The sequence below is a fragment of the Protomyces lactucae-debilis genome (genome assembly GCF_002105105.1).
Source record: "Protomyces lactucae-debilis strain 12-1054 chromosome Unknown BCR37scaffold_23, whole genome shotgun sequence".
Lineage (NCBI taxonomy): Eukaryota > Fungi > Ascomycota > Taphrinomycetes > Taphrinales > Protomycetaceae > Protomyces > Protomyces lactucae-debilis.
In genome coordinates, this window is record NW_024468015.1 from 93,542 (window position 1) to 119,775 (window position 26,234).

The following is a 26,234-nucleotide window of genomic DNA, read 5'->3' on the forward strand; positions in this document are numbered from 1 at the left end:
GTATCGTCGACTTTGGCGTTTTGCTTCAGTCTTGTCTTGTCTCTCAGGACGAGATGGGATGACCAGCACACGCATCTGCCCTACACCGTCTTGCTGCTTGTAGACAACACCTCGCTGTCCTTGAGCTTACACATTCGAGCCTGTGGCATGTCAAGCTGCTCCATCACTCTTCTCAAGACATGTTCTCCTCTACTCGCGTGAGCAGCGCACGCTGCAAGCTCGATACCTTCGACTGATTTAGATAGGAAGAGGAGTCTTCCACAGACATTCTGGACGACTACAACAGGCTCGCAGGATCTATTGGGCGTCTCGAGATATCATTAAGATCCAAGCGCACGTCGCATGGCGTCTCTAGAACTGATAATCCCTCTACAAAGACACTACGACTCGCAATGGGACTCTGGCCTTGAACGCCATTGCGCGACGCCACATGGAACGACATCACGGCACATGCACGGTACCTGATGGAAACTCACCAGATTGTGGTCGATGCGCAAGGCAGCACGGTCACATGGCGTCACCGCAACGTTGGGAAGCTCCAGACGGTCATTCACAAGTTGGAAGGGCTTTTCCTGTGCTGGGACGAGCTCATGGACATTGGATTGCCTTCTCTATCTGCCAGCACCACGCGAAGGTGGTGAATAAAGCGGTGAGAGTGTCTCTGTACCTTGTCAGCTCCTGAAATGACTGACGTGCCCACAGAAGCGCAAAGCAAGAGTCTACAAAGAGACTACCACTGCCGATGCTTGCCAGGACAATGACCTCAGCGACGCACTCCACCATCCCCATGGAGATTCATCTGCTCGCGTCGATGACGAGACCACCCGCCGCGAGAGACCTGATTCCGTCCTCTCTGAAGACGATGGTATCGACGAGGCTGAGTCGAGAGTTGTGGGTTCCTCCTTCTGCCTGATATACCTCACTAACGTGTCCAGTTGCAGCTAGCTTCGTCACTGCACGATGTGAGCCTATCACGCGGAGGAGACATTGGCTAAGAAGAGAGCGTCAAGGCAAACAAGGATTTTCGTGTTTCCAAGGCAAGTCTGTCTTATCTTTGCTGTTATAAGACCGACCAGAGGCCAGAAGTTAAACAAAGGACGATCTGTCTTCTCGTCTCGCAAGGTATACACTTCTGCTGCTCCTACCATGACATGCTAACGATGCATTTTTAGTCTGGAAGAACATCAAAGCTATCATGCAGAGCACAGGACGCTGAGCAAGGCAGCGCAACTATGACCAAGGCCAATATTGCAGCATCACAAGTAAAGAAGGCGCGCAAGTCTGCCAAGAAGGCCAAGAAAGCGGCAGCACGTCTGTAGTGTGTCGTAGATGGGCTAGTTGCTACACCTACTGCCGCTACGCCATCTATTGAGCTTCACCTGTGGCAGATGGTATCCTCTGGTAGTCGTCCGGTTGCCTCTTGTAAAGGCTTGCTTGTTTCCGCCGGTAGTCTGCTGGTAGTCTGCTGGTATTACTCCGCCTGCAAAATGAAGCATTTTCCGCCGGTATTGACTCTTGAGCCGGTATTCTTCCGGTAAATCCCGCCGGCAATCTGCCGGTCTAAGTTCCCCGTAGGGGTGTATCAGGAAAGATGAGGACGTTTTCAGATGAGCCATGGCGTCGCCCTTGGCTGTACCTGCTGCGATGCCAGCTCGAAGCAGCGGAGCTGGTTCCGTGAACGACGGAGGAACGACGCTTGATCAAAGGCATTGAGCAAGATTCTACCACCCTGATCATCTGTTGCAAGAGCTGGTAAGTGCGCTACTCGTTCTGCTCTGGTAGAGTCGAGGGTGAGGATCTTGGCTGTTCACTTGCTTGGCAGATTGAACTCTGCCCCGCTACGAAGAACAGCGTTGATCTGACTTGCTTGTCAGACATACATGAGCGACAGCCCTACGGAAAATTTGGACCGGCATATTACCGGCGGAAATTACCAGATGGATACCGGCGGAATACCGGCGGAAAATCCCTAACTCTGCAGGCGCAGTAATACCAGCAGACTACCGGCAGACTACCGCCAGACTACCGGCGGAAATAAGCACGCCTTTACCAGAGCCAACCGGAGGATTACCAGAGGATACCACCTGCCAACGGGTGAGCTCAATAGATGCTGTAACGACAATAGGTGTAGCAACTAGACCATCTACGACACACTACAGACGTGCTGCCGCTTTCTTGGCCTTCTTGGCAGACTTGCGCGCCTTGTTTGCTTGAGTCTTGGCCTTGGTCATAGTAGCGCTGCCTTGCTCAGCGTCCTGTGCTGTGCGTGATAGCTTTGATGTTCTTCCAGACTAGAAATGCATCATTAGTACGTCATGGTAGGAGCAGCAGAAGTCCGTACCTTGCGAGACGAGGAGGCAGATCGATCTTTGCTTGACTTCTGGCCACTGGTCAGTCTTATAACATCAAAGATGGGACGGACTTGCCCTGGAAACATGAGAGCTCTTGTTTGCTTGACGCTACATCTTGTTAGCCAATGTTTGCTCCGCATGATAGGCTCACATTGTGCTGAGACGAACTTGGCTGCAACTGAATATGTTAGTGAGGTACATCGGGCAGAAGGAGGAGCCCACAACTCTCGATGCAGCCTAGTCAATACCATTGTCTTCAGAGAAGATGGAAGCGGGTGTCTCGCAGTGGGTATTCTCGTTATCGACGCGAGCAGATGACACTCCGTGGGCAACGTCATGCTCGTGGCTGATATTATCGTCCCGGGAAGAAGCAGCAGTAGTAGTCTCTCTGTAGACTTTCGCTTTGCGCGTCTGTGGCTGCGTCAGCCAGGAGCTTGCAAGGTACAGAGACACTCTCACCGCTTCATTCATCACCTTCGTGTGGTGCTGGCAGATAGTCAAGGCAATCCAATGTCCATGAGCTCGTCCCAGCACAGAGACAGCCTTTTCCAAGTTGTGAATGACCGTCTAGAGCTTCCCAACGTTGTGGTGACGCCATGTGATCGTCCTATCTTGCGCATCGACCACAATCTGGTGAGTGTCTATCAGTTACCGTGCATGTGCAGTGATGTTGTCCCATGTGGCATCGCGTAATGGCGTTCGTGGCCAGATTCCCATTGCGAGTTGTAGTGTCTTTGTAGAGGGACTGTCGGTTCTAGAGAAGCCATGCGACGTGCGCTTGGATCTTGATGGTATATCGATACGCTCAATAGATCCTGCAAGCCTGTTGTAGTCGTCGAGACTGTCTGTGGGAGACTCCTCTTCCTATCTAGGTCAGTCGAAGGTATCGAGCTTGTAGCGTGCACTGCTCACGCGAGTAGAGGACGACATGTCTTGAGAAGAGTGATCGAGCACCTTCAAATGCCACAGGCTCGGATGTGTAAGCTCAAGGACAGCGAGGTGTTGTCTACAAGCAGCAAGACGGTGCAGAGCAGATGCGTGTGCTGGTCATCCCATCTCGTCCTGAGAGACAAGACAAGACTGAAGCAAAACGCCAAAGTCGACGATTCTCAAGATTCGCTAGCGCTACACTCATCCAGTTTTCAGCTTACAAACGCCAATTTGTGATCGTGGCCAAGATATCAAGTGGCTAGTCGTCAGAGCACCACAAAGACCTTCGTTGTAAAGTGTGCTGCGAATGACCTCCATTCACGAAGCAAGGTCGCGTTCAGTGAGCAGACGCATGAAGCGCCCGATGTTGACGACAATGCAATAGTGAGCTATGGGGAAGTTTTCTATCTGTTTGAACACGATAGCAGGCATTTTGCGATCATCAAGGTCTCGAAGAGCAAGTTGTCGTGCGGCGCAAAGTCTCTCAGCAAGCAAGGACACATATTGCAGGTCATCGCGCGAGTTTTCCGTCTTCTTGAATCAACTGGCCAATTTGAGAGAACAGGGCTCGACAAGAAAAGAGCAGCAGGCAAGCTGCTTAAGCAAAAACGGCGCGTACGAGGGCAGAAGCACTCTTCATGGGTAGCTGAGGGCTATCGAATCCAGTATAGATAGCTTCTAGATTTGATTATGAGCGGATGTCGGCCTCTGTTCACTTGATAACAGTGATTGACTTGTGTGTTGTCTGCCTTTTGGCGTGGCTCAGTGATCCGCCTCTTCATATCCGCTGGTTTTCCTCCGGTGTGCAAGTTTGGAAGTCGGTTGGCTCCGGTAATCCGCTGTGCTTGGAAAATTTCTCACGGTAATCCGCCGGTTGGCTCTGGTACACTCCGGTAAGTTTTCCGTAGGGATGCGATGCGAACTCCTAATAGGTCTGACAGGTTATGAGCCTTGCGCTGGCGTTGCGTAGTGATGGCAGAACACGAACTTATGGGAAAGGCTTCGAAGCACAGTATCACCGCACAAGGAGGTTGCAGGATAGCTGTTGCGGGAATTCGAAGCTGGGTGAAGTGTTAGATATAAAATGAGCTTCGAGATTCTGCGGGATTCGAAGTTGGGTCCAGGAGGTGTCTCCTGATGAGCACTGACTCCTGGATGAGGCCTTGGATTCGGGGTTTAAAGAGCTGCAGCGGTGTCCTCTAGGGACTAGTCACTTTTGGCTCAACGGGAATGCGATGCGAACTCCGAATAGGTCTGACATATCTTTCCCCTGAAGTTGCATCACTCGTCTTCAAACAGGCGCCAATGCCCATTGACCACCTAGATCTACATTCCTCCAAGCACACTCAGTCAACTTGGCTGCAGTAGAAGGCATCATCTCAGAGCAATTTTCATTCTGTCCTGACCATCTCAGCAACGATGTTTGAACAATCTACCAACACACTCTTCGTCCTTGCTCAGACGTTCGCTTTTCTCCAGATGCACTTTGTCTTTTTCACTGGACTTGTCAATACTGCAGCTGGCATCTCAATTGATCCCGCAAATTCTTGCACGGCATATTGGCTCGAGCTTGCAATTGATCTGCCGGCATATTCCTGGTGCAAGAACTGCGCATACAATCTTCATTCAGGATCTGGAAACGAGATTCCGGCTACCAGTAACCATAAAGACGCTGGCGACATTGAGCATCACGGTGATTACAATGCCTGTTATTATGTCGCGATTGACGATCGATGCCACCAAACAGACCACGAGAGTTACTTTCAAGAGCGTGTTGCCGATGACAAGGGGAAGTTTGGCATTTTCTGTCAGTCAAAATCATTGCAAAAGCATCCTTCGTTACTCCCTATGAATGCGTTCCTGTCGCTGGGCCGGCAAGTGCACTGGAACCTCAAGACGCCCAAAGATGGGATCTGTCAAGTTCAGTATGCTGATATTCCCCCAGAACCCGCCTATTGGCTCGCCTATGGCAAGGACCGTAAATTGACGGACGACACCTGCCCCTTTGTTCTACAGACCCAGCAGGGAATCAACGATCGCAACAAACAGAGTGGTATTCTCTATGGCTATGATCGTGACGACTCCGTATTTGAGACGCCTTGGACTATCGAATCATACGAGCCTTGCTATTTTATCCTTCCACCTGCAGTTCCTCACGCAAGCTGTCCAAACTCTGGCAATTATGTTGATGATTTCTTTCAAGTCACGCTTAATGATGTCGCAGGGGAGGTTGAGATTGTTTGCCCGCAAGTGAATGATAATCGGACATATCGTGAGCCTGTTGCGACGCATTTCAGACCTTCTTGGAGAATTAACATGTTTACAGGCTCTTGGGAGTTTGAGGCGGCTGACATATGAGGCCGTCCTTTGCAAGGAACTATATCGCAGATTGCAAAAGTGTCTTCCATCGACGTGCCTTCTCTACTTTGCTTTTCTTTCTAAATTCCGAGAGACTCAGCTATAGACATTGAATTGATAATTACTCGCTCTCTTCTACGTTTCTCCGGGCTCAGATTTGCTATACTGTAATGACCACGCAGATCTGACCACCTTAGCCCGCAGCTGTTACACTGCCTGGTTCGGTCTCGCTGGCAGTTCCCTGTTTCTTTGTTCTCTTTGTTCTCGCTCGTACTCTCAAGACGAACATCTCATCTCAACCTATCAGCTACGCTGCTCACATCTCGACCTATCAGCTACGCTGCCCACACGTCATTCAACCTGGTTTCATGCAGAGTTCTCTTGCTCTCGCTCTGCCCTCGTCATCTCGCTCCTCTTGCAATCCGCTCTCCCGCATGAGCCTGATGGATATAAGAGGACAGCCTTCTGCTGTCTTCTGCTCTTTAGTTTACAATTCATTATCTACCCTTAGTCCTTGTCAAAGTCCTGTCCTCAGCGCAAGCCATCTTCGTCCCTCATCACCTAGATCCTTACATATACACATGTCCCAGCGTTGATACTGTTCATCGGCGATGGTGTGCGCCTATCTTGTTGCTTGCCTCATCTTGCTGTAGCTGGTTGTGCGAACCATGACCTTCTCTTGACCGAGACACTCTCATATGCGCCTCCACATACAACTAGAGCTCTACTCGCAGGGGAACGCGCACGCTTTTGTTGCTTGCTATTGTTAGCCTTGGCCTGCGCTGCGGCTGCGTTCTAAGTGAGCTTTCCCATTTCCGCCGCGAGTCTCAAGGTCAGCGGATAAGAAAGCAGAGCTTCACTTACAGGTTGAGCATCAGCTCATGCTCGTTGCCATTAGCATCGTCTGCGGCAATCGGCTAGGTAGGTGATTTGTTGCGCGGTAATCGGCCGTAGGTACGCTGATTTGCAACAGCCACCTCTATTGGGTCTCCAGCTAAAGACTTAGCAACAGCTGCCTCCGCCGGGTCACTGGCGAGAGACTCAGCGGCGTCTTTTGGCAGCAACAACATCTGCCTTCCTTTTTTTCTGATATCTCTTGTTTGCAGAGACCTGTAGTATGAGCATGGAGGGTCGATCAGTTGTGCCACTCACAGATTCATGCATATTCTTCAGAAGGTCATTGAAAAGATACGACCATACAGGCGAGGCAGGCGCCACATCTGTCTCCATCGTCTCGCAAAGGAGCTGGACAGCGCCTTGGCGACGAACACCAAGCAGAATGTGCCAGCGTATGGATTTGGCAACAAGATCCATACTGCAGTGCTTCAGGACGCCATGTACAAGTCCCTTGACGAGACCTCGAATGCGGCGCCATTCGTGCTCGTGCTCAGGCACCTTCTTGCTCAGATCAAAGGCGTTCAGCATGTACTCTTCTGACTCGTTGGGAAGACCATTCGCTGTTGCTGTCACTGCTGCTACAGACTGATGCCCAGCCGCATGAGAGGAGTAATGGTGCCTGGTTGAAGCTGCTGGTGTAGGAGGCCCAAAGGTGTGCTGAGCCTCCAGGAAGAGGTCTTCAAGCAGCTCGGTATGGCACAGATTAGTGTGCTTGGGAATGGCGAGGATTGTCCCGCGCTCTGTGGCTTGAAATGCGGATGCCTCGAGAGCCAGATGGTGAGGCATGCCACGCTCGCGCATTGCTTGAACTGACTGTATTGTAGAAATGATGGTCGTTCTGTCGGGAGTGAGTGTAGCTAGGCAGTCTACGACAGTGTCGGGTGAGTTGAGTCTCGAGAGTCATGCTTTGCCACCTGCAGGTACTCATCATGACAGTGGTATTCCGATCAGCAGTCGGCGCAGAAGCCTCTAGGTTCAAGTACAAGGCGAGAGTCAACTGGACGAATGCCACAACAGAGAGCCGTGGTAGCTCAGATACATCACGAACTAGCGGTTGCGATAGTTGACAGCTTCACTACTGAGCAGAGAGTCTCTCTTTTGAAGGAAGCTTGAGGACTACAATGCAGGAGATGGTGCATCTGTATGCTTCCAATGAGCTTGAGCTACCCGAACTTTGTACATGGAGTGCTGGTGCTGCAGCTGCGACTCTGCGTTTGTCATGAAGACTCGAAGTTCGTCGCGAACTCACCTCAGAGATCTGGCATGGCGACGACGACGATACGACCCCCGCAGACGAAATTAACCAAGGCGTACTGACACGGTCATGGTGCAATGGCTCACCAGCCAGGTCGCCAGCTCCGCTGCTCCACTCAATGTATCGTGCTCCCGAAACGACTAAGGGGCACACACGCGATCCGCCAGCGGCATGCGCTAGCTGACGACGCTCGTCGACGACACCTTGAGAACGTTCCACGTGGACAGTCGAAGTCTGGGAATTCTACGATCCCTTTACGGTTCAATTCAAGTACCTCGATTGCTCTCTGGCTGCTGACCAGGACCAGCAGGTAGACATCACCGCCATTGCTTCAGCGGCACCGTGTAGCGACCACAATGGAGAGCCGAGACCTCTATGAACTACATCATGAGACCATCCAGCGAACATACTTCGATGATCAGGCGTTTGCGGCCGGTCTCACGGTAGGACCCAGACTGAAGCGCATGTAAATGGCCAGGGGCAGCGCATCTTGAGCGCACAGCATGTCGAGCAAATTGCCTTAATGATATCAGTCTTGAATGAAGCAGAATGCTTGTTGGTATCCCGAGGGCGCCGCGCAAGTCATCATTGAGTTTTGCGCTTGAATCGCGAGGTCTGCATGCCTCTGCTTCGCATACTGACGCCTCGTCAGTCGGAAATGCGAATTGTCAGTCTCTATCGCTACGGTACAACCATTCTCTTCCTCGTCAAGCTGCGCATCGTGGCGTAGCAGTCTGGTGTGATGGGGTTGTCAAGCGACACTTCATCCAACCAAGCTTTGCTGCATGAAACGACATTCCAAACTGTTTTGATCTCGCCGGTATTGTCTGAAATTACCCGACATTCATATAAATACCTCACTCTGATGCCATGCTGAGCCTGTCCATCGTTCGCAGTCGTTGCCACATCTTCGCACTCATAAACTTGGCCTCATGAGCTTGCACCCGCTCCATTGCCGTGCGTCTCCCCAAATTCATGCGTACTCACTGGTAGAAGAGTGTCTCGAGCATTACGATCCAAAGAATATAGGTTGCCTACTCACCTGAGCTTCCACAAACCGACCCAGACTCTTGGCTTAGTCAGCAAAATCGTTTTTTGCGGATATAAATTTGCAAGGCACACCTCCTGCACGACGGAGATTTGGCCGAGCGGTTAAGGCGAGTGATTAGAAATCACTTTCATTCGTGAGCGTAGGTTCGAGTCCTGCAGTCTTCGATATCTTTTTGGCTTTTTCGACTGCAAGCTGTCTGATCAGATGACACCTATTGCGGCGAGAAGAGCATATAAGATTAGGCATTGTTCGATATGATCGTCCCTAGGATTGAGGAATTATGAAAAGAGCAAGCCAGTAGAACCCTTTTTAAGCGACACGGGCTATGAAGCTCGTGAGCCCAATTTCATCGATTTGCAATGACGACTAATTGACAGGAGCGAGTCCTTCGAGGGGATGTTGGCAAACATACTGCCTGAACTTCTTCATTGCAAAGGGTTTGCATAATTGCACAATAGCTTCCAGAATCTTCATTTCTGTACGGCCAGGTCACCATCTCGCTCACAACAAGACTCCCTTGAGATTGTTCTGCAAGATAATATCCGTGACACTCGCCATGACACTTCTCAACAAAGTAGTATCTGTTGCATTGGTGAAATGGCTGTAAATGACACGCTCCGTCCGTTTTTTCGGATCTGCAAACTTGTGCTGCAAAAAGAGCATGCCCTCATCCGCCACTCTGCCATGCGATTGCGGTTTCCAGTCTGGAAACCACTTTTGAAACGACACACCACCATCACCATCGAGCTTGTCGCGGAAGAGATCCATCTTGTTGAGAAAAAGAATCATGCTCGTCTTGACGAACCACTGACTGCCGCATATCGCATCAAATAGCATCAGCGCTTCGCTCACTTGATTGGCACTGCGATCCTCCACAAGACACTGATCATAGCCGCTGAGGGAGGCAAGGAACAAAACTGCAGTCACTTGTTCAAAGCAATGGATCCACTTTTTCCGTTCTGAACGCTGACCACCGACGTCAAACATGCGATAGGATAATTCATGCAACTCAAACAACGTCTCCGTGATACCTGTTGTTTTGAGTCGGCAATGCAGAATGTCTTGGTCGCTGGGTATATAATCTGGTGCAAAGAGAGCGTCGAGCTGGTTGTAGAAATAGTAGACATTGTCGTGTAGTGCGTATTCGTTGCCACGTAGAGCAACTTCTTGGATACCTTCATCTTGCCACATGCGCGTCATGGCGCCATAGAATGCTGCCGGAAGAGGTTCATTGCGCTCAATTTCATAGTCGCGCAAGAACAAGTCAATATAGTCTTCGTTCTCTTGCCGTAGCTCAACCTCAAGCAACTCCATTGCTTCTAGCATTGTTCTCATGGACACGAGCAGATTTTGAAAGACAACTGTCCGCCAATGTTGCCGCTCTTGTACGGAAAAGCCAGATGCATGGATGAGCCGCATCTGCTTCAGCACTGTTGTTTTACCAGATTCACCAGCACCCAGTAGCAGGATCTTGACTTCACGATGGAGTTTGCGCTCCGCCAAGGCGAGTTCCTTGTTGATTTGACGGTTGTATTCAGCTTCTCCTGCAATAGGCGCCGGTAGCGGATCAAGCGCGACCTGCGCAATTCGTGAACGATGCGCATCTTTTGGCGGCGGCGCTGGCGGTGAAGAGACGCAGCTTCCCATACCGTGGAATGTGCGTCGTTACTGTCGATTGCTGAGTGTTGCGGCCGTTGCAGGTAATAACAGTCCGCATCACGGTGTCGCTGTGTCTTGCTTGTTGTGCACAAAGACCCCCTCTTGACGTCCAAGGTGGGTAATTTTTGACAACCAAAAAAGTTCACGAAATGGAGTGAAATGCATCAATGTGGTGCAAGCTGCGTTCGTGTTTCTCATTGAGAAAGAGCCAGTCTTGTAGCGTATTGACAAAGGAGTCCTTGTCTGACTTCTTTGCCGGCACGGCTTCCTCACCCGTGGAAGTCAAGTACGGCGCGTACAGGTATGGGATGAGCAGTGCCATTTCATTGCTTGACTGAGTAAAGGCCAAGACATGCACGTACTCATACCCTTCCTTGAAAGGATAGGGCAATGGTTCGGACAGCATGATTTGCGAGACGCGATTGAAGTCCATGCCGCTGGCAATCTCGAGCCTGTTGATGACTTTGAGCTTGCGCTTCTTTGTGCGACCAGACTTGTTGGTGTCCTTGCCATCTAGCTCTTCAAGCACGACACCACAGTTCTTGAGAGGCAGAGGGATAGCTCGTGATCCAGCTTCCTTGATACGGGCACATTCAGCATCGACAGTCTCCTTGATCCACTGCTTTGCCTGAGAAGAGGCAAGTTCAGAGCCATGGTCAGCAGTGTCGGTGTGCCCGTCTACTAGTTTGGGAGCCGCCATAGTGCTTAGACTATAGCTTGTATATGAGCTACAGATTACAGGCACCGGCAAGCTGGTTGAGTACTCTGTGACTTTGGCATGTGCACGCGGTATTTAGCTTTTGCATTCCGCGCCCAATTTCTCACACTCAACAACTTCCCCTTCCTGGACTGAACGGCAACTCCGTGAGCCTGATTAGCTCGACAAACGACAGAGCCAGGGAGCCTAGAACTAGAAGCAAAAGCACAGGGCGACGACGATCATACTGCTAGCTACTCTGTCAATGCCATTTGTACCCGCATGCTTGTGATCTGCTACGGAGTCTGTTCTGCACTGCTAATGATGCTATTACTCTCACAGACTACAGCTGTGTATACTTGTAGGCGTGACGGTCAACAACTGCACCCCACTTCTTGTCCTGACTGGGCCATCCTGGCTTGTTTCAGCCCGCGCTTTTCCAAGTTAAGCTTTCCCTCAAAGCTTTGCCTATCTTGAATCTTGATTCCCGGTTCAATCATCAATCGTCAATGAAAACAAACCGCCAGATTCTCACTGGACTCGTCACTCGCGGCCGGAGATCCATTTTACAAAGAAGCTTAAGCTGAATCTTGCCTGTCTGGCTTTGTGGCAAGTTTGTGCTGATCGCAGATGGCTGCGCAAGACACATGCAGCCGTGCCTGATTCCTAGAGGCCGCTACAGATAAAGACCTCTTGGCTCGCCATTCTACGCCCGACAACCGCATATACTTTTAAGATCGCAGCGAATCTACCCTACTGCTCATCAAGAGGCTCGGTGAACCAGCTATCCGCTACACCTGCCTCGTCTGCATCGCAAGAGTCTCAAGCGTGGCCGTGACGACTGGCAACCACACTGAGCGGCCGCATGCAAACATGACCTCTCAAGCAACACCGCACCATACCTATGCCCTCCGGTCCGTTACCACATTACCAGACCTCGCAACAGACGAACATCGTCAACCGCGTCGCAAAACCAGTATGTGGAATCTGTTCAAACGGCGTGGCCCTGTAGAAGATCAACAACAACCACTTCCCTCGCCGCGAGACGCATTCCGGTCAGGTAGTGGTAGTAGTGGGCGGGCATCGCCTTCGCCATCCCTTGCATCTACCATTCAAACACCCTCCAGTCAAGCAAGTCTGCAGAACACTGCTTCGCATCAGCCGGGTGATTTGTTCAACGAGATACCAAGGATGAGTGGTGAAGTAAGGCCGGCGCGTGTCTTGCGCAGTACCAAGTCGCACTACAACTTACGCACGAATCGTTCCGTGTTTGCCCTGGAAAGCTGGGAGGCTGCTGAATTTGAGACATCAAGTCATGTCTCGTGGGTCACGTCAACTGGACGCCGACAGATTGGCTTGTGCGATTGAATTTCTTGAACAAAGCAATGTTTTTGAAAGTCATTTGAATACATTAAAGAATGCTCGCTGGCTCGAGCTGTTGCAATTCTAACAAGAAAACAAGCAAGATGTATACCCCCATTTCCCCTTGTTCATACAGTCAAGATACAATACAGTTGTAATTAACTCGTTGATGGACGAAGCCTGGGCCGTTGTGCTTGACTGAAGCTCTGCTTCCTGCGTTCCTCGTCGCGTTTCGCGATAAAGTAAGAGAGAAGAGGGCCACCAGTCGGTGTACCGTGATGTTGAGGCATGTAAGAAGATGAACGCTTCGTTGCCAGCAACGGTGTCGATTCTGTCAATGCAGAGATGGTGCGTCTCAGTTGTTGTACTTTTGTGGTGGGCTCCGGTTCTGAGATGGGTTCTGGTGTTGAAGCTTCTGCGTCACGGCTACTGGGTACGCTTCGACCAGATGAGATGAGCCAAACGCCGAGAAAGGTGAGCAGACAGCCACCGATGAGTGTAGCGATGGTCTTGGTAGACATACGAGCAAAATCCTGATACAAGATGGCGGATCCCAGAATTGTCGATATTGTAAAGAGGACGAATTGAGTGGGAATGACTTGTGTAGAATCGAAGCGTGCGAGGGCCCGGTTGAGGTATGTCACTTGAAGTACGGCTGTAGCAATCAAGACGGCCGCCATGATGTAAAAGATGGGATACTTGAATGCGTTGACCAGCAAGATGGACAGCAGCGAGCTGACACCTTTTGTAGAGAGCGCAGTGAACCCACCAAGGAGGGCAACAAGGCCAAGATCAATCAAGATATTTTGCTCGCCCCGGGTCCTGGATAGTCGTGCAAGGACAAGCATGAGGCAAACTGAGATGACGAGGTAGATTTGGAATGGCAGCTGCCCGACAGCCTTCCAGATCTGCTTTGGCTTGAGCTCAGGCTGGTCGGGCGGTACTGAAGAGACGACTGTAACGGCACCACCAATGGCGATAGCGACGCCTAAGAGATCAATCCGTCGAAAGCGCTCCTTGAGCAAAAGAGGTGCAAGGAACACATTCGCAATGAGGGCCGTTGTGCCGAGTCTAGTATTAGCTTGTAGCCAGAACAACAGTCATCTCATACGGCGCGACAATGGAAGCCCTAGCATTAGCGATCATCCTTGTGGACAGAGAAGTCTTACGGTGCGAATGCATACGCCAAGAAGTTGCCCGTTTCTCCAATAACCATGAGTATCATACCGGCCCACCACCATCCACTGCGGAGATACGAAGATCCCTTCTCTGACGCGCCATCCGGATCCCGACTATCCTGACTTCCCAGCCCAGCTGCGGTGTCCAGCTTCTTATGCGCCAGTCTTTGTACATTGAGGGAGAGAGAGACGACTACATTACCACAGATACTGAGAAGAGGCCCGAGCCACGGCCGATCTGTTTTCATTGACCCCCAGGCGTCTGGCAGACTGATGCTGCTGGTAGAGACTGCGCTCATCTGCTCGAAATTTAAAGTTCACTTTTATCGGCCACAGGAAGCAGGACGACGACCAAATACGACCAGCTGCAGAGGGGTGCTTGCTAGATATACACAGGCTACTCTCTCCAGGGTGTAAGTTTGGAACTGCCGGCACTCTGCTTGACTGCGAAACGGCACGCGTTGCGTATTCGCACATCCAATGCTTGCCATCGCTTGCCAATGTTGCTCTCTTTGTCGCCTCCTTGACTATCCATTCCGAGATGTCCGACGGTGACCTTGCTCAATGCCTGTGCCCAAGCAGGCATGAAAGTCTTGCCTCAGTGAACGCTCACGTCGACCGATTCTACACTCATTGCAAGGACACGAGTGGTGTGTCAATTCTTCCCTTTTCTTCGTCGATTCATGGAATCTTCTTTTTAGGAAGTAAAGTGTCACTCCTGAGCTTTGTTTCATGGGCTCACTGACACTGAGCCTCACTCATATGCCACGTTCTCTGTGTGCGCATAAAACCCCTTATTGGCGGGAGCGAATGTCCCACTCTTGTTTCCCATTCATTACAAGTCTTCTTCCCAGCTACCACTTGGCAGTGTACCTATACCTGTGACCGTTTCCCTCACAGATCCCAAACCAAGCACTACACACTCATCCCACACCAGAAGTCACTCCTATCACTTCTGATGTGGAAGGCCGAATCGCCATTATCAATGCGAACGGTCATGGCTTTGACCTGCATGCTGGTCAACATGGTCCCTGAAGCCATCGCAGCAGATCAAGCATGCTGGCTGGCGATGGTGGAAAGCGGATTCGACATCGACCTCACGAAACCGGGCTTTCTCCGCGCTCCTTCCTGCCCACTCATGCTGCAGTGCTCCAACGACGCTGCAGAGGTCCCCTGCGTCACGAATTCAGCAAGGCACGCCGACTGCAGGCTGATTGATAAGCCTGACGATATTCTCAACCAAGGACTCTGCAATCCGGACTGGTTCACGACTCCTGATGGTCCTTATCGTCAGACTGGTATTCTTTGTGCTTATCGAGGCCTATCAAGGGGACGCAATCATTGGTACAAATGGTTTCCCACACTCGTTAAGCATTCATACCTCTGTTTCAATGATGTGGGCGAACCCGGGAAGCCCGATTGGCAAACCAAGTTTATCGGCAGACCTCAAGAATAAGTGTCGTCTCTGTCTGCGTTTGCCTTCTCTTCCTCGTTACCTGGTGCCTTTGGATGCGCTTCTCTGCAGTGCCTTTAGGTATTATAGTAACTTTTGTTTTCAAAGGTGTGAGCTACGCACAAGCGAACAGAGGATCAACGCCACCCACAAAAGTCAAGTGCAATTCATTGATCATGATTGTATTGCTACGGATTGAAGGTCATGTGTGCTAGTTTCTGCAGAGACGAAAAGAAAGAGCCGCTCCAGTGAAGCAATCAAGAGTTTGTGAGCCTCTTGAGGGACTTCTCCAACTCTTCGAGATTGTCTGTCTTGCACTGTGTGATGGGCGTCATGAGAGAATCCGAGATGGACTTCATCTCATTGAAAGAGCGATCATCATGCACAAAACAGATACTCCATCCCAAACGGCCAAAGCGTCCAGTCCTCCCAATTCGGTGCAGATAGGTTTCAGGATCCGGTGTACCATCTTGTGTGGTGGGTAGATCGTAATTCACCACCATGTTCACTTGTAGAACATCAATACCACGAGCAATGACATTTGTCGTGATAAGGACTTTCTTTTCACCCTCCCTGAACTGTCTCATAATGTCATCTCTCTCTGCGCCTTCTTTTGCACCATGCAAGGAAATGACTTGATGGCCATCATCAGTCATTCGCTGAGCAATCTCATCGGCCGTATCACGCCTGCGAACGAAGATGATGGATTGACCCACCGTCAACAGTCCATACAAATCTGATAGCACCTGGTACTTTTGCGACTCTGATGCACAATCCATCCAGAGTTGCTTGATACCCTCAACAGAAAGCTCTTCCGTCTTCAAGCGAATTTGATTTGCACCAGGAGCGAATCGTTCAGCAAAGACCATGACGTCCTCGGGGAATGTTGCTGAGAAGAGAACGCGCTGTGCCGTGCTCGGAACAAGCGATTTGATTTTCAGGGATTGAGAGCCTAGTCCCTCTTGATCCAGCATATTGTCCGCTTCATCCAGTACCAGAACTTTCACATCTCGAGTCGACAAGGCATTACGCTTGATCACATCCATCACCGTACCGGGGGTGCCCACCACGATTTGTGCGTTAATGCGCTCGCCACGCTGCAACGTATCTTTTAGTGCCATGGCTGTGGTGACACCACGATACTTCCCCATCTCCGTAACAGAGTCCATAATTTGACGTGCGAGTTCCCGTGACGGTGCCACACAAATCGCTTGTACGGCGTGCTGTGTCACATCTACACGGGAGAGCATCGTCAAAACGAATGCAGCAGTCTTACCTGTACCAGACTGCGACTGACCAATCATGTTTTTTGGCGGGTCTGCAAGAAGGAGCGGCAGAGCTCGCTCTTGGATCTTGGAGGGTTTGAGAAATCCCATTGCGTAGATACCCTTCAACAACTCTGGAGCAAGTGGGAGCTGCTCAAATGTTTTAACGGAGTAGAGTGGTGAGTCTGGATCACCTTGGATATCGGCGAGTTTGACCTTGACATCGTGTTTGGGTTCAATGAGGTCTGCCTTGTGCTCGATGCCCATGTTGACGCCGCCATTAGCAGTCGGTGTTTTGCCATCAGATGTGCCATTGGGGGCAGGTGCCTTTTCATCTGCTTTCTTCTTGGTGAGGGATGTGGCTGCGACGCCGGAAGAGAGCTTGAGAACACCGTCATCCTCGTCGTCGTCCATCTGGTCGGCCCAGGATTTGCTGGTCTCTGCGGTGGTTGGCCTTGGGTCCGCCATATGCGCAGTGGCTGTACTTGTGTCTGCCTTGAGTGTGCTTGTGTCTGCTATGCCTGTAGCTGCTCCTGGACGCCTTGAGGGGATGGACCACTTGGTTCAAGTTGGTTGATGTGGTGGTGGTTGAGTTGAGTTTCTCTCGCCCACAACAAGAAACAAGAAAGACGCAGCAGCAGACGAGAGAGCAAGAGACCAAGAGGGCAGAGAGACCCTCCAGCATGAGGGAAATCATCGTACGGCGCTCTTACATATCCTGCATATCCAACTGACCATCCAGACAATCCAGGCCGGGCAATGCGGCAACCAAATCGGCTCACAGTTCTGGCAACAACTCTGTCTCGAGCATGGCATCAGTCAGGACGGCAACTTACAAGACTTTGCAACCGAGATTGGTGATCGCAAGGATGTCTTCTTCTATCAGGTACGCGACGATTCCCTTTTCAAGCTTAAAAGTCGCGTATATTGACTATAACCCAGGCAGACGATACGCGCTATGTCCCGCGCGCGCTTTTGATTGACTTGGAACCACGCGTCCTCGATACAATCCGTCAAGGACCCTTTGGCGGCATCTACAATGCAGAAAACATCTTCACCACACGCGACGGCGGTGGTGCGGGTAATATCTGGGCGAATGGCTACGCGCAAGGAGAAACGGTCGCTGAGGATATCATGGAGATGATTGACCGTGAGGCAGAGGGGAGTGACTCGTTGGAAGGTTACTCTTTGCTTCACTCCATTGCTGGTGGTACAGGCTCTGGCTTGGGTTCCTTTCTGCTGGAGCGTCTCAATGATCGATACCCAAAGAAACTCATTCAGACATACAGCGTGTTTCCAGCCAACGAGGCAGGTCAGTCGGATGTCGTGGTACAACCCTACAACTCTATCCTTGCACTCAAGCGGCTCACGCAAAACGCAGACAGTGTCGTGGTCCTGGACAATAGCGCCTTGACCAAAATTGCTTCTGACCGTCTCCATGTCTCGCAGCCAAGCTTTGAACAAACCAATCAACTCGTTTCAACAGTCATGGCAGCATCGACACAGACGCTGCGATACCCAGGATACATGAATAACGACATGGTGGGCATGATTGCTTCATTGGTGCCGACCCCAAGGCTACACTACCTCGCAACGAGCTATACGCCTTTCATGGATGAATCCACTGAGGCTGGCAAATTGGTGCGTAAAACAACCGTACTCGATGTCATGCGACGCCTGCTCAAACCACAATCACGCATGATTACGGTGGCGAAACCCTCTAAAAAGGCATGCTTCATTTCATGCTTCAATGTGATACAAGGTGAGGCAGACCCAGCTGACGTTCACAAATCACTGTTGCGCATCAGAGAAGCAAAGATGGCGACGTTCATTCCATGGGGTCCAGCAAGTATTCAGGTGGCTTTGACAAAGAAGTCACCGTATGTCAAGACGCAACATCGCGTCAGTGGTCTCATGCTGTCCAATCATACCCACATGGCAAGTGTCTTCAAGACAACCTTGGATCAATACAATCAGCTTCGCAAACGTGGTGCCTTCTTGGACGCGTATCGCAAGTTCCCCATGTTCTCTGATACGCTTGAAGAGTTTGACGATGCAAAAGAGGTCTTGGTGAGGCAGATTGAGGAGTACGAGTCGGCAGAAACGAAGAATTACCTTGAACGCTAGACACGACTCAATCAGCCATGCCATGTACATGTACACTATGTAAAATAGGGCGAGACGAGTATCGCCAAGTCTTCCACTTCGACCTCCTCCTTGACCTCTTCCTTTTGCAAAACATCACCAGCCTCTGTCTTGACTTCAGTTTTGATCTCCGTCTTGACCACCACTTTCCGCTTCTTACCAGGCCGGTCAGCAATTTCACTCGGACACCGCCCGGTCCCACTCAACGTACACGCGCTGCACCGCCGTCCTCGTGGTAAACATACCATCTGGCCAAATCCGACCAGCATGTGATTCACTTCACTCCAGAGTTCCCTCGGTAACCACCCTTCCATCTGCATCCGCGTCTCTTGTGGATCACCATCCGTTGTGACGCCTGCAATGGTATTATCCGGTGATGCCGTATTTGCCCAGCCTAATCGATTTGCAATACGATGAACATGCACATCAACTCCAATACCTGTGACAATTCCCCAAGCGGAACGCATTGCTAAAGGTGCCATTTTGGGGCCAACGCCAGGTAAGGCCTTGATCATCTCTTCCTCGGTCTTTGGGATATCACCAGCAAAATCATCACGCAAGATTTGAGCAACGCGTTTCAGGTTCTTTGCCTTTGTATTGTGGAAGCCAACAGCCCAGATGAGTTGATTGAGGACTTGCTCATCCACCTCCAGCAACGACTCCAACGTCAGCCCACCCGGTAAATTCTCCTTGAGTTTCGTCATGGCTGCGAAATTCACCGTATCTTTCGTTTGACTTGATAAGATAAGTGAAACGAGACAATGGAGCCGCCGTGTACGTGCGTCCAAGTGGTCATGACCGTCGCAACCTTGTGTATCCACGGGTGCTTCTAGACCTGCACGTTGCTGCTTAATCAGTGCATACGTCGTTTGCCAATCTGCAGGGGGTGTAAATTCTGCTAGTGACGCTGCTTTCAATGCTGCTGCTTCGGCACGAGACCGTTTCGGTGAAGGAGAGATGCCTTGTTCGAGCTTTGGACGAACGGGCGTTGTTGTCTTTCTGGGAGAGATGCGTTTCGAGGGAGTCGTCTTGGGAGGTGCTTCATCGTAGCTTGATTCAGAGCCACTGGACGCTGCACTGTAGGCTTGTTCTGTGTGATTCGAGCCCTCTGATGCGGTAGATTCTTGTTTGATCAGAGCAATAGCAGCTTGAGCAGATTTACGCCTCGACATGGTCAGACAGCAACGAGAAAGTAGCAGAAACAGATTAACAGAGCTGGTCAAAGGAGACTTCAACTTTTGTGTTTTAAATTTGAACTCTCGCCGCCCCTGTAGGACGCGACACCCAATCCACCATGACGCAGTATCAAGTCCCCAGGCGCCGTATCCTCTCGGATCAGGACCTGCAGCTCTTCCAAGACTCACCAGCGTATACCTCCCTTACTGACTTCATCGAGCAACTCAACACCGCCGTGGTTGGTAAACCGAATACCGCATCCTGCACTCTCTCACCAGCCGTTCAAGCCATCCTCGACCTCCTAGATGGCCTGCAACGACTCATTGAAGCGCATCCGCCCGTTGACAACGACAAGTCTCGGTTCGGCAACCCTGCATTTCGCGATTTCTACGACGCCGTACAAGAATGCGCTCCACGCCTACACACGGCCGTACCAGGGCTCGAGCCAGCGGCTGTTGAAGAAGTCGCTGGGTACCTCGGTGAGTCCTTTGGCAACAGGACACGTATCGACTATGGATCGGGCCATGAATTGAATTTCCTCTGCTATCTGCTATGTCTTCAGAAATTGGGTGTTGTGGGCGAGCAAGATAGTCAAGCTCTTGTTTTGCATGTCCTTTGGCGATATATGGCGCTTATGCGTAAGATCCAGCAAGCGTACTGGCTCGAACCCGCTGGTTCTCATGGGGTATGGGGATTGGATGACTATCACTTCCTACCATTCCTATTTGGTGCAGCTCAGCTCAGGAACCATAAACACCTTCGACCAAAGTCCATCCACGACGCAGACCTCTTGAGCATGTACAAGGACGAGTACATGTATTTTGCGTGTATTGCCTTCATCAACAGTATCAAGACTGCGAGTCTACGTTGGCATTCACCCATGCTCGATGACATCTCCTCTGCCAAGACGTGGGAGAAGATCAACCTCGGCATGATCAAGATGTACAAGGCAGAAGTTCTTGCGAAGCTACCCATCATGCAGCACTTTTTATTTGGTAGCTTGATACAAGCTGCAGAGGGCATGACGCCGCCCGCAGCCGTCGATGAGGCAGGCAATGAGCATATCCACAATACTTGGGCAGACTGCTGCGGTATCAAAGTACCGAGTGCCATTGCTGCAAAGAACGCAGATGGCAGTGAACAGAAAATCAGACGCATGGATTGGGGCTAGTCATAGCTACATTCTGCATAGCATATACCACGAAGCATTGATCACGAAACCAAGTCTATAACGCCTCAATCAACTGCTTCATCTCCTTGACCCGCCCAGCCACCTGCTCTTGCGCCTCTTCGGTATTCGGCCGTACCATTGCTGCTGTCGTCTTGGGATGACTCGTGAGGTATTCGAGCCGCGCAACCAACTTCGTCTTGGACTCTGCAAACGCACCATTCGGCGTCACCATCATGCGATTCAACGCCTCAATCAATAAGACGCTCAACAGCAACTCATCACACGTCTCTGCATCCAATTGCTGCTTCGTGTGTGTCTCCTGCCATAACCCCAGACAACTTTCCAATTGTGGCGAGTACGCTTCCACCAACGTCGACAAGTCTGAACGCATCCGTACACCCAGCTCACGCACCAAACTGAGAGACAACGGCAAGATATGATGACTCCAAAGACGATGTAAGCGTGCTTGTGAGCCAAACCGAACATCACCTGCACGAATGGTCATACTCACGCGTGCATCGAGTAGTGCAGGTAGCAAACCTGCCGCCAAGACGAGTTCTGCAGCTGCGGGACAGACTTCTAGGATTTGTTCAAGAATACTGAGCGTTCCACACGCCAATTGTAAGGAAACGTCATCCTCTGGATCTGTTGCTGCAAAGACATGGATGGCGCGCGACAAGACCTCAGAACGAACCAATTCTTGCGCAAACGGTACACGGCTCAATTCGTATCGTTCTAGCAAGATCGCCATGGCAGCGCATAAAGCAGCAACGAGAGACAAATCTTCCAACGCAGGATGCATCAACACAGCAGGTGCAAAGACACCGACGGAAGTCTGGAAAACGGAATGTAGCACGCGGTGCAGCTGCGCAGGTTGTGCAGATTGGTCAGGTGCACCGGCGAGTAGCGTGACGAGCTCGCAACAAGACTGCAGGATGGGTCTTGCTTGCGCCAGTTGCATCGCATTAAGTTGCTGTGTGCCAGACGGTACAAGATTACCTGCAAGCGGTGCTGCATCATTGAGCAACTGAAGCCAGTCGCCTTGCATCTTGCTCGCTGCGAGTGCCTTGATGATGAGACCGGCTGTGACGCATCGCTCGACTTGCAGACCATGTAGCATGGGCATGTCAAAAGACTCACGTACCTGGAGCAGCGTTTGTGAGACGGCAAAAGCAAGCTTGAAATGCCGATCATCAAAAATGCGTGGCTCGATGGTCGCTGACAAGAGTAGATGCAGACCATGCGTACGCTGGAGTTGCGCCTCCAACAGCGACAAGTTGAAATTGGCAATGCGCACCTCTCGCACGAATGCATTCGTCTTGATTATGGGCTCAGCAAGAGACAAGTCATACAAGAAGCTCTCGCCATATGTTTGACGCCGCCAAGTCGCCTTTGATAAGGCTTGTAATTTGAAATCTGGATACTTTTGTGAAATGTTGCGACCGAGATTGCCATGCAGCGACGCACGATAGTGATCAACCATGAAGACAGATCGAGGGAGCGCATCAATGAGCTCCAGCAATTGCAAAGTCGTCGAAATGCGTTTCTCAGATTCCATGGCATTGAGATGCGCTGCTAGGATTTGTGCAATGTAGCCAGCACATTGTAAGCGATAGGCATTGCGCACGGTGACGACTTCATCGGACTGATTACTTGCATCTGCATTGGCCAACTTCAGTAACGCTTGAAGGGATGTCCAGAATTGCGTCTCTCCCTTGAGCTGATTAAAGACAATACTTGGCCAGGTCTGCGCAGCAGCGAGCACGGCTAGCACGCCACTCGTCAATTTCGGCGACCAAGTCTCCTCTCGAACAGTCTCAATGTGTTTCTGAATAGGACGCAGCAATGACCGATCTTTCGGCTGGTCCTTGTCGTCCGTCAACAAGTACAATGCAACACCTTCTTGTTCAGGTTGCATGAAGCGTACCAAGAAACCCCATAAAAGCTGTGAAGAAGCTTCAGTCATTCTACTCTCATCTTCCAGCATGGCCCACAGCGCACTGCGAAGAAGTTGCTTTTCCGACCCGAGATGGGCAAGGATAGACGGCGTTTGCGCATGCCAAGCGCGATCAATCAATGCTGTGAGAAGTCTGAGAATGGCGTCTTGTCGACCCGTCGAGAGCAGCCGTGCGAGTTGTGGCAGTCTCGCATATAATGATTTGTGTAACGCTGAGGGATTATCGTCAGGCGCTGTTTGTAGCAATATGCCAGCCATATTCAGCACAGCAGAATTGAAGTCCTCTGGTGTTTCTGCCTGTAGCGCTTCCTCGAGATTGGAGAGCGCTCCACGCGAAGCTTTGGTGCAATAAGTCTGTAAAATCATAGTGGCTGCTGGCTCAAGCGTCGCAACAAACCCTGTAAGCCGCCCAGCTAGCCGTAGATGTGTGCCGTACGTCAGCTGCAAGATACGACTGAACAGCTTCGCAGTGTCGGTACCCAGATCATGCTGTCTCGTTGCGTCAGCGTGCGGCCAGCTGAGATATGACTGAAAGACATGCGAAGCCATTTTCACTGCACCCAGAAGAAACTGCTGCTTGGCTTCTTGCAGGCGACTATCACTCGTCAGTGCGTGCTGAACGAGACAGGTAATGCTTGTATTGAACAATTTGAGCATGGCTCGTAGCATGGTATAATCGCCGTGTGCATATTCAGCAGAAGTGACCATATCCATAAGAAGTCCAGATTGACCATCCTTGCCAAATAATGGCAATTTGCCTACAAATGCCCAGACACTTTCAGGTAAGACTGGAAACACGGCACCGAAGAAGTGAGCACACTCGGTAGTGAGTGCCGTGTCAGTCTTTGAGATGAGCGCTTGCTCAAAGATTTCATAAACAGTCTGTTCTAAATCCTCTTGAGTCTCCTCAGCAATAGTCTGCAGGAATGCCTCTGCATCGTCACAACTCGCAACAATGTGGGAAAAGACGACGAGAACATCCATGATGAGATCACGGTGCTGCAAGACTGTTCTATTTTTCGCTGCAGCGTGCAGAATGCGTGCCAGGAAGAAGAGACAACTATACTCGTATTGCCAGAGAACAATGATTTTCGCACCTGAGGAGATGAGGAGACCACGGGTACCTAGTTCCAGTAAAATTTTGCCATGTCGTGTCCGTGGCGCAAACAAGACAAGGGGTTCAGTCAGCTGAATGACAGTTTGTGGGCCATCCTCGCCTGTTGTCGTGTATCCCTGGAATCCTGTCGGCAGCGTCTGTGTAAATGTATTGAAGCGTTCCAAATAAGCAATGGTCTTGCTACCACTCATTGAGAGCGCTTTTAGTATTTGAAGGAGAGGCTTGTGGTCATAAGGGAAATGCTGTCGTGCTGCATCAAGCATGCGCATCGTGGATGCTTCTTGCCATGCAATCTGAGCAAGCGCGCGCGATTTGACAAGCAGCCCAAATAGAGAAGCACTCGCACTGGATAGTTGGATATAAGGCACTGTTGCATGGAAGAAATCGAGCAAGACGACACGATACTTTTCGTCATACCGGCTCGTTGGCAGGGCTTCACAGATTTCAACGACATTTTCATAGACGTTCGCTTCGACTGACAGCTCAATGAGGTACCGATAGGAGTCTGAGCTGTCGCTGGCAAAGAGCGTGTCGAGGGCTGATTGATAGGTTGGGTCATGCTGTTCGCCATCTTCGATGCGTTGCAAATAGTGGTGGAGATACATGCCCCAAGCCATACTGACTGTCAGTCCTATCCGTTTTGTGGACATATCCAGCACTGTCTTGTGAATCTCAGCGAGCAGCTTGGGTGATGCGAGAAAGAAGCGCGAGTCGAGGGTCGATGCGTCCAGCTTGACGTTCCGCGCAGACGCAATGATTTCGAGAAAAATGAGTAGTGCTTGAGAGGTGCATTGCGCAATATACGCTGGCTTTGCATGTCGATAGTGCGCTGTAGAGAGGTACGTCGTCGAGTGCATCAACTTGATGAAACGTGCCACAAACGCTGACGTGGTCGGGACTTGGCTGTACAAGGCAAAGAAGAGGATGTCTAGTAGAATGGTCGCTTCAATATCCAGCTCGCCTTCGAGACACGCTAAGCATTGATCAAGTAGCGGCTCATATGCGCGCAGATGCAGACACAGCTCTTCGTCTTCTGCAGATTGGCCAGCAAGAGCATCTCTCGCGCGAGTAAGTAATGCCGGACTTAGATGTCGCGTCTCAAGGGCCTCTGCAAAGCGCTTGATGAAGAGAGAGCCCATGCCCTGTAGGCCTGTCGCTGTCCTCTCTTCTTGTATGTCGAGTCGCTTCTTCTTTCTCGTGGTCGCGACGCGATAAAGGCAGTCACATAAAACATCAGGCACCTGCTATCTATCTAATCTACTCATTGGGATTGTCAAAGAATTTGGTGAAACTGTGCTGGCTGCCGAGCTCGTCAATCCTGGCCACATCAGCAGCATCCAGCTCAAAGTCAGCAACCGTCAATTGCTCCTTCATGCGGTCTCTTTTGGAGGATGTGGTGATGATAATGTTGCCCTTCTGGATATTCCATCGCAGTACTCTTGTTAGCATAAGTATACTGCAATAAAGGTACTTACAGATGAGGCCTTCTGATCTGCTGTACTTCTTTGCCAATTCAGAAATGTATGGCGACAGGGGTCCATCCTTGGCATGTAGCATGGGCACAAGTGGCCCGTAAGATTCACCGCGGATGCCATGCTGCTTCATCAAATCATGCAGTCCAGGCGTGGCATGATACGGGTGACACTCGACCTGGTTGGCAAAGACGGGCTTTGTGGCGACTTTGAGGACACGTTGGATGTCCTTGACCCGGAAGTTGGACACACCAATGTGCTTGGCAAGTTTGAGGTCGACACACTGCTCCATTGCCTGCCAGACATCCTCAATCTTTCCTTCACCCTTGTCATCGAAGTACGGCATGTGAATTAGATAGAGATCCACAAACAACGTCTGCAGCTTCTCGAGGGATGCCTTGAGTGCACCGACAGCGTCTGCCACGCCCATGTGCACTTTGGTCGTGATCCAAAGGTCTTCTCGATTGATGCCATGCTCCGTCCAAGCAACGCCGAAGTCCCGCTCATTTCTGTAGACTTCGGCATTGTCAAAGTGACGGTAACCAACATCGATGGCGATCTTGACTGCGTCGACGAGGGCCCTGTCGACGTCGCCCTCTTCCTTCTTGAACCATGCAGTCCCGATGCCGTAGCCGATCTGGGGGATGTCCTGTACCATATCCTATAGATCTATCCAAGATACACGCTAGATGTAGTCCTGGTCCTCTTGACCTCTTGACTTGTTTGGTTGTTGCCCCGCC

The 26,234-nt window shown here is 50.9% G+C and overlaps 17 protein-coding genes and 1 non-coding gene across 18 annotated transcripts; 8 read left to right on the forward strand and 10 right to left on the reverse strand.

The window, feature by feature from the left end:
- Positions 1 to 43: 43 nt before the first annotated feature.
- On the reverse strand, positions 44 to 789 carry BCR37DRAFT_383432 (uncharacterized protein; the record flags this gene model as incomplete). The annotated part of the gene is made up of 3 exons (XM_040870062.1): positions 44 to 197; positions 246 to 577; positions 693 to 789. The coding sequence occupies 2 exons, from the start codon at positions 787 to 789 to the stop codon at positions 381 to 383; spliced, it is 294 nt and encodes a 97-aa protein (XP_040722614.1). The 3' UTR covers positions 44 to 197; positions 246 to 380.
- A 213-nt stretch (positions 790 to 1,002) lies between these two features.
- On the reverse strand, positions 1,003 to 1,937 carry BCR37DRAFT_383441 (uncharacterized protein). Its single transcript, XM_040870063.1, has one exon. The coding sequence runs from the start codon at positions 1,614 to 1,616 to the stop codon at positions 1,335 to 1,337; it is 282 nt and encodes a 93-aa protein (XP_040722615.1). The 5' UTR covers positions 1,617 to 1,937; the 3' UTR covers positions 1,003 to 1,334.
- A 132-nt stretch (positions 1,938 to 2,069) lies between these two features.
- BCR37DRAFT_383446 (uncharacterized protein) lies at positions 2,070 to 2,895 on the reverse strand. Its single transcript, XM_040870064.1, has 3 exons — positions 2,574 to 2,895; positions 2,342 to 2,529; positions 2,070 to 2,213 (listed from the first exon to the last, which is right to left on the reverse strand). The coding sequence occupies exons 2-3, from the start codon at positions 2,489 to 2,491 to the stop codon at positions 2,154 to 2,156; spliced, it is 210 nt and encodes a 69-aa protein (XP_040722616.1). The 5' UTR covers positions 2,492 to 2,529; positions 2,574 to 2,895; the 3' UTR covers positions 2,070 to 2,153.
- BCR37DRAFT_383460 (uncharacterized protein) lies at positions 2,264 to 3,293 on the forward strand. Its single transcript, XM_040870065.1, has 4 exons — positions 2,264 to 2,291; positions 2,342 to 2,591; positions 2,923 to 3,023; positions 3,061 to 3,293. The coding sequence occupies exons 2-4, from the start codon at positions 2,582 to 2,584 to the stop codon at positions 3,181 to 3,183; spliced, it is 234 nt and encodes a 77-aa protein (XP_040722617.1). The 5' UTR covers positions 2,264 to 2,291; positions 2,342 to 2,581; the 3' UTR covers positions 3,184 to 3,293.
- Positions 3,294 to 4,700: 1,407 nt separating this feature from the next.
- Positions 4,701 to 5,639, forward strand: BCR37DRAFT_395290 (uncharacterized protein; the record flags this gene model as incomplete). The annotated part of the gene is made up of 1 exon (XM_040871603.1): positions 4,701 to 5,639. The coding sequence occupies one exon, from the start codon at positions 4,701 to 4,703 to the stop codon at positions 5,637 to 5,639; it is 939 nt and encodes a 312-aa protein (XP_040722618.1).
- A 131-nt stretch (positions 5,640 to 5,770) lies between these two features.
- BCR37DRAFT_383486 (uncharacterized protein) lies at positions 5,771 to 6,390 on the forward strand. The gene has a single exon (XM_040870066.1). It carries the CDS (start codon positions 6,008 to 6,010, stop codon positions 6,233 to 6,235), a length of 228 nt encoding a protein of 75 aa, XP_040722619.1. The 5' UTR covers positions 5,771 to 6,007; the 3' UTR covers positions 6,236 to 6,390.
- A 44-nt stretch (positions 6,391 to 6,434) lies between these two features.
- On the reverse strand, positions 6,435 to 7,337 carry BCR37DRAFT_395291 (uncharacterized protein; the record flags this gene model as incomplete). Its single annotated transcript, XM_040871604.1, has 3 exons — positions 6,435 to 6,465; positions 6,504 to 6,556; positions 6,840 to 7,337. 3 exons carry the CDS (start codon positions 7,335 to 7,337, stop codon positions 6,435 to 6,437), a joined length of 582 nt encoding a protein of 193 aa, XP_040722620.1.
- A 1,588-nt stretch (positions 7,338 to 8,925) lies between these two features.
- On the forward strand, positions 8,926 to 9,006 carry BCR37DRAFT_t39. Its single transcript has one exon. It is a non-coding gene; the product is annotated as a tRNA-Ser (tRNA).
- Positions 9,007 to 9,070: 64 nt separating this feature from the next.
- BCR37DRAFT_410950 (guanine nucleotide binding protein alpha subunit) lies at positions 9,071 to 10,559 on the reverse strand (the record flags this gene model as incomplete). Its single annotated transcript, XM_040872188.1, has 2 exons — positions 9,071 to 10,386; positions 10,421 to 10,559. The coding sequence occupies 2 exons, from the start codon at positions 10,557 to 10,559 to the stop codon at positions 9,344 to 9,346; spliced, it is 1,182 nt and encodes a 393-aa protein (XP_040722621.1). The 3' UTR covers positions 9,071 to 9,343.
- Positions 10,560 to 10,643: 84 nt separating this feature from the next.
- On the reverse strand, positions 10,644 to 11,201 carry BCR37DRAFT_395293 (uncharacterized protein; the record flags this gene model as incomplete). Its single annotated transcript, XM_040871605.1, has 1 exon — positions 10,644 to 11,201. One exon carries the CDS (start codon positions 11,199 to 11,201, stop codon positions 10,644 to 10,646), a length of 558 nt encoding a protein of 185 aa, XP_040722622.1.
- Positions 11,202 to 12,071: 870 nt separating this feature from the next.
- Positions 12,072 to 12,566, forward strand: BCR37DRAFT_395294 (uncharacterized protein; the record flags this gene model as incomplete). The annotated part of the gene is made up of 1 exon (XM_040871606.1): positions 12,072 to 12,566. One exon carries the CDS (start codon positions 12,072 to 12,074, stop codon positions 12,564 to 12,566), a length of 495 nt encoding a protein of 164 aa, XP_040722623.1.
- Positions 12,567 to 12,718: 152 nt separating this feature from the next.
- BCR37DRAFT_351582 (magnesium transporter NIPA-domain-containing protein) lies at positions 12,719 to 13,986 on the reverse strand (the record flags this gene model as incomplete). The annotated part of the gene is made up of 3 exons (XM_040868079.1): positions 12,719 to 13,631; positions 13,672 to 13,689; positions 13,730 to 13,986. 3 exons carry the CDS (start codon positions 13,984 to 13,986, stop codon positions 12,719 to 12,721), a joined length of 1,188 nt encoding a protein of 395 aa, XP_040722624.1.
- A 469-nt stretch (positions 13,987 to 14,455) lies between these two features.
- BCR37DRAFT_165483 (uncharacterized protein) lies at positions 14,456 to 15,321 on the forward strand. Its single transcript, XM_040866218.1, has one exon. It carries the CDS (start codon positions 14,697 to 14,699, stop codon positions 15,192 to 15,194), a length of 498 nt encoding a protein of 165 aa, XP_040722625.1. The 5' UTR covers positions 14,456 to 14,696; the 3' UTR covers positions 15,195 to 15,321.
- Positions 15,322 to 17,139: 1,818 nt separating this feature from the next.
- On the forward strand, positions 17,140 to 18,583 carry BCR37DRAFT_395297 (gamma tubulin; the record flags this gene model as incomplete). Its single annotated transcript, XM_040871607.1, has 3 exons — positions 17,140 to 17,154; positions 17,199 to 17,342; positions 17,399 to 18,583. 3 exons carry the CDS (start codon positions 17,140 to 17,142, stop codon positions 18,581 to 18,583), a joined length of 1,344 nt encoding a protein of 447 aa, XP_040722626.1.
- On the reverse strand, positions 18,551 to 19,831 carry BCR37DRAFT_383493 (DNA glycosylase). Its single transcript, XM_040870067.1, has one exon. It carries the CDS (start codon positions 19,771 to 19,773, stop codon positions 18,619 to 18,621), a length of 1,155 nt encoding a protein of 384 aa, XP_040722627.1. The 5' UTR covers positions 19,774 to 19,831; the 3' UTR covers positions 18,551 to 18,618.
- A 37-nt stretch (positions 19,832 to 19,868) lies between these two features.
- BCR37DRAFT_383494 (serine/threonine-protein phosphatase 2A activator 2) lies at positions 19,869 to 20,998 on the forward strand. The gene has a single exon (XM_040870068.1). It carries the CDS (start codon positions 19,896 to 19,898, stop codon positions 20,946 to 20,948), a length of 1,053 nt encoding a protein of 350 aa, XP_040722628.1. The 5' UTR covers positions 19,869 to 19,895; the 3' UTR covers positions 20,949 to 20,998.
- Positions 20,929 to 25,192, reverse strand: BCR37DRAFT_383495 (nucleoporin subcomplex protein binding to Pom34-domain-containing protein). The gene has a single exon (XM_040870069.1). The coding sequence runs from the start codon at positions 25,159 to 25,161 to the stop codon at positions 21,004 to 21,006; it is 4,158 nt and encodes a 1,385-aa protein (XP_040722629.1). The 5' UTR covers positions 25,162 to 25,192; the 3' UTR covers positions 20,929 to 21,003.
- A 56-nt stretch (positions 25,193 to 25,248) lies between these two features.
- BCR37DRAFT_361815 (NADP-dependent oxidoreductase domain-containing protein) lies at positions 25,249 to 26,218 on the reverse strand. The gene is made up of 2 exons (XM_040868234.1): positions 25,498 to 26,218; positions 25,249 to 25,458 (listed from the first exon to the last, which is right to left on the reverse strand). Exons 1-2 carry the CDS (start codon positions 26,150 to 26,152, stop codon positions 25,280 to 25,282), a joined length of 834 nt encoding a protein of 277 aa, XP_040722630.1. The 5' UTR covers positions 26,153 to 26,218; the 3' UTR covers positions 25,249 to 25,279.
- Positions 26,219 to 26,234: the final 16 nt, after the last annotated feature.